This window comes from Rhinopithecus bieti, unplaced genomic scaffold (genome assembly GCF_001698545.2).
Source record: "Rhinopithecus bieti isolate Rb0 unplaced genomic scaffold, ASM169854v2 scaffold_28055, whole genome shotgun sequence".
NCBI lineage: Eukaryota > Metazoa > Chordata > Mammalia > Primates > Cercopithecidae > Rhinopithecus > Rhinopithecus bieti.
Window position 1 is genome coordinate 1,006,690 of NW_016812914.1, and position 3,612 is coordinate 1,010,301.

The following is a 3,612-nucleotide window of genomic DNA, read 5'->3' on the forward strand; positions in this document are numbered from 1 at the left end:
TTTTTTTTTTTTTTTTTGAGACAGAGTCTCACTCTGTTGCTCAGGCTGGAGTGCAGGGCTGGATCTCAGCCTCACTGCACCCTCGGTCTCCCAGGTTCAAGTGATTCTCCTGCCTCAGCCTCCCGAGTAGCTGGGATTACAGGAGCATGCCACCACACCTGGTCAATGTTTGTATTTTTGCTAGAGATGGGGTTTCACCACATTGGCCAGGCTGGTCTCAAACTCCTGACCTCAGGTGATCCACCTGCCTCAGCCTCCCAAAATGCTGGGATTACAGGTGTGAGCCACTGTGCCTGGTCTTTTTTTATTTTTATTTTTTGAGACGGAGTCTCACTCTTTTGCCAGGCTGGAGCAACCTAGCTCACTGCAACCTCCGCCTCCCGGATTCCAGTGATTCTCCTGCCTCAGCCTCCTGAGTAGCTGGAATTACAGGTGCCCGCCACCGCGCCTGGCTAATTTTTGTATTTTTAGTACAGATGGGGTTTCACCAAGTTGGACAGGATGGTCTCGATCTCTTGACCTCATGATCTGCCCACCTCGGCTTCCCAAAGTGCTGGGAATGCCTGGCCATATTTTTATAAAATGAAAGAATAGGCAAGAATATAAATAGGCAATATCAGAAAAAATCAATTTAGCAGGTTGCAACCATTTTTTTAATAAGATAAAAGAACAGAACAGACAATAAGTAGAATAAAAATATCAGAAATAACAATCTGCCATGTTGCAATCAACTTTTTAAAAATAAAAGCAGGCCAGGCACTTTGGGAGGCCAAGGCAGACAGATCAACTGAGGTCAGGAGTTCGAGATCAGCCTGGCCAACGTGGTGAAACCCCGTCTCCACTAAAAATACAAAAATTAGCCAGGCGTGGTGGCGCACACCTGTAATCCCAGCTCCTTGAGAGGCTGAGGCAGGAGAATTGCTTGAACCTGGGAGGCAGAGGTTGTAGCAAGCCAAGATTTTACCATTGCATTCCAGCCTGGGTGACAGCGAGATTCCATCTCGAAGAAAATAAAATAAAATAAAAATAAAAGCGAAGAACAGACTATGTCAGAAAATATAAATTTTGCGAGTTTCTATGAACTTTGTTTATTAAATTCATGAATAGGGTGAGGCATGGTGGCTCATGCCTGTAATCCCAGCACTTTGAGAGGCTGAAGCGGGAGGACTGCTTGAGCCCAGGAATTTGAGACTAGCCTGGACAACATAGTGAGACCTTATTTCCAAAAAAAAAGCTGGGGTGTGGTGGCACGCATGCCTGTGGTCCCAGCTACTTGGGATGCTGATGGCGGGGGATAACTTGAGCCCAGGAGGTCAAGGCTACAGTGAGCCATGAGTGCACCACTGCACTCCAGGCTGCAAACAAAAACAAAAACAAAAAAAAGGCCAGGCGTGGTGGCTCACGCCTGTAATCCCAGCACTTTAGGAGGCTGAGGCGGGCGAATCACGAGGTCAGGAGATCGAGACCATCCTGGCTAACACTGTGAAACCGCGTCTCTACTAAAATAAAAAAAAAAATTAGCCGGGCGTGGTGGCGGGCGCCTGTGGTCCCAGCTACTCGGGAGGCTGAGGAAGGAGAATGGCGTGAACCCGGGAGGCGGAGCTTGCAGTGAGCCAAGGTCACGCCACTGCACTCCAGCCTGGGCGACAGAGCGAGACTCCGTCTCATAAAAAAAAAGAAAGAAAGAAAGAAAGAAATTGATATTCAGAATGGTAGATAGCCTTGATCTAAGGACACTGGGAGAGGCCGGGCACAGTGGCTCACGCCTGTAATCCCAACATTTTGGGAGGCTGAGGCGGGCAGATCACCTGAGGTCGGGAGTTCATGACCAGCCTGGCCAACATGGCGAAACCCCACGTCTACTAAAAATACAAAAATTAGCTGGATGTGGTGGCATGCGCTTGTAGTTGCAGCTACTCAGGAGGCAGAGGCAAGAGAATCACTTGAACCCAGGAGGCAGAGGTTGCGGTGAGCCGAGATCACACCACTGCGCTCCAGCCTGGGCGACAGAGCAAGACTCTGTCTCCAAAAAAAAACAAAAAACAAAAACCAAAAATCAAAACATGCTGGGAGATGGGAGATGACTCCAGGTTTTTCACTGCAAAATCCCTAGGGCTCCAGATTCCATCTTAACGCCTCTTCCTATGAGAGTCCCCAAAGCCCCAGAGGCTTTTATTTTTATTTTATTTTTGAGATGGAGTCTTGCTCTGTAGCACTGGCTAGAGTGCAATAGCATAATCTCGGCTCACTGCAACCTCCACCTCCCGGATTCAAGAGAGTCTCCTGCCTCAGCCTCCTGAGTAGCTGGGATTACAGGCATGCACCATCACACTCAGCTAGTTTTTGTATTTTTAGTAGAGACAGGGGTTTCACCATATTGGTCAGGCTGGTCTCGAACTCCTGACCTCATGATCCTCCCACCTCGGCCTCCTAAAGTGCTGGGATTATAGGCATGAGCCACCGCGCCCGGCCAGCCCCAGAGGCTTTGAGGAGTTCCCAGGGTGGATCAGGCAGGTGAGTGGATTGTGTGGTCTTGGTCCCTCATGGTTGTCTGTCTCTGTTCCCCCACATCCTCCTCTTCTAGAACCCCTTGTTGGTGGAGGCCAAGGAGAAAGTCTCCTACAACTGCTGCCGCCAGGGCACCATCTGCTTGCAAATCCAAATGGAAAAGAACACCTTCACGCCGGGAGAGAAGGTTGTCTTCACAACAGAGATCAACAACCAGACCAGCAAATGCATCAAGACAGTCATATTCGCCTTGTATGCTCACGTTCAGTATGAGGGCTTTACTCCCGGCGCGGAGAGGCGGTCTCGGCTGGACAGCAGCGAGCTTCTGAGGCAGGAGGCCAACACCCCCATGACCCGCTTCAACACCACCAAGATCGTCAGCACCTTCAACCTCCCACTGCTGCTGTCCGTCAGCAGCAGCACACGGGACGGGGAGATCATGCACACTCGCTACGAGCTGGTCATCACCGTGCACCTGCCCTGGTCCCTGACCAGCCTCAAGGCCAAGGTTCCCATCATCATCACCAGCGCCTTGGCGGACTCTGCCAGCTGCCAGTCGTCAGAGGACGGAGTGTTACCCGTGAGCCCAGATCACCAGAATTAAGTGCCCAAACTTTGAAATATTAAAAGCTGTATTAGTCTCTACCGGGAGGAAGCTCTCTGTCTTGCACAGGTGACTCTCAGATGAGTCGAGGCGTGGGCAACACGTTGTCTGCAGCCTCCCCGAGCTCTAGCGGTTTAGGTATCCGTGTCTCCCGTCTGTAGAACTATCACCAAATGCCTGGAATGGACCAAGGAAACTGGGAAGGTCTCCCAGGACCCAAATCCGGCCTAGCCCGCCTTTTGCACCCTGAGTCTGCCCCGCCTACTGGGGTCTCACAGTGCCAAGACCAGGGGTCCTACTTGGGGGGAATTCTCCCCTTTGCTAATGTCTGGCTGTATTGACCATCACAACTGCAGGGGATCGGGGGAGAAAAGAGTCCTACTGGCGTGGAGGGGGTGGAGGCCAGGGACGCTGTTCAGCACCCTGCAGTGTCCAGGACGGCCCCCCACAATCAGGAATTGTTTACCCTGAATGTCAACAGCACCAAAGGGGCTGGGCAT

General features: G+C 51.3%; 1 protein-coding gene across 1 annotated transcript in view; it reads left to right on the plus strand.

Moving 5' to 3' along the window:
- Positions 1-3,151, plus strand: part of ARRDC5 (arrestin domain containing 5) — a 14,104-nt gene extending 10,953 nt beyond the window's left edge. Inside the window, 1 exon segment of the mRNA XM_017847241.1 lies at positions 2,585-3,151. Within this exon segment, the coding sequence (XP_017702730.1) occupies positions 2,585-3,112 (528 nt within the window). The 3' untranslated portion in view covers positions 3,113-3,151.
- Positions 3,152-3,612: the final 461 nt, after the last annotated feature.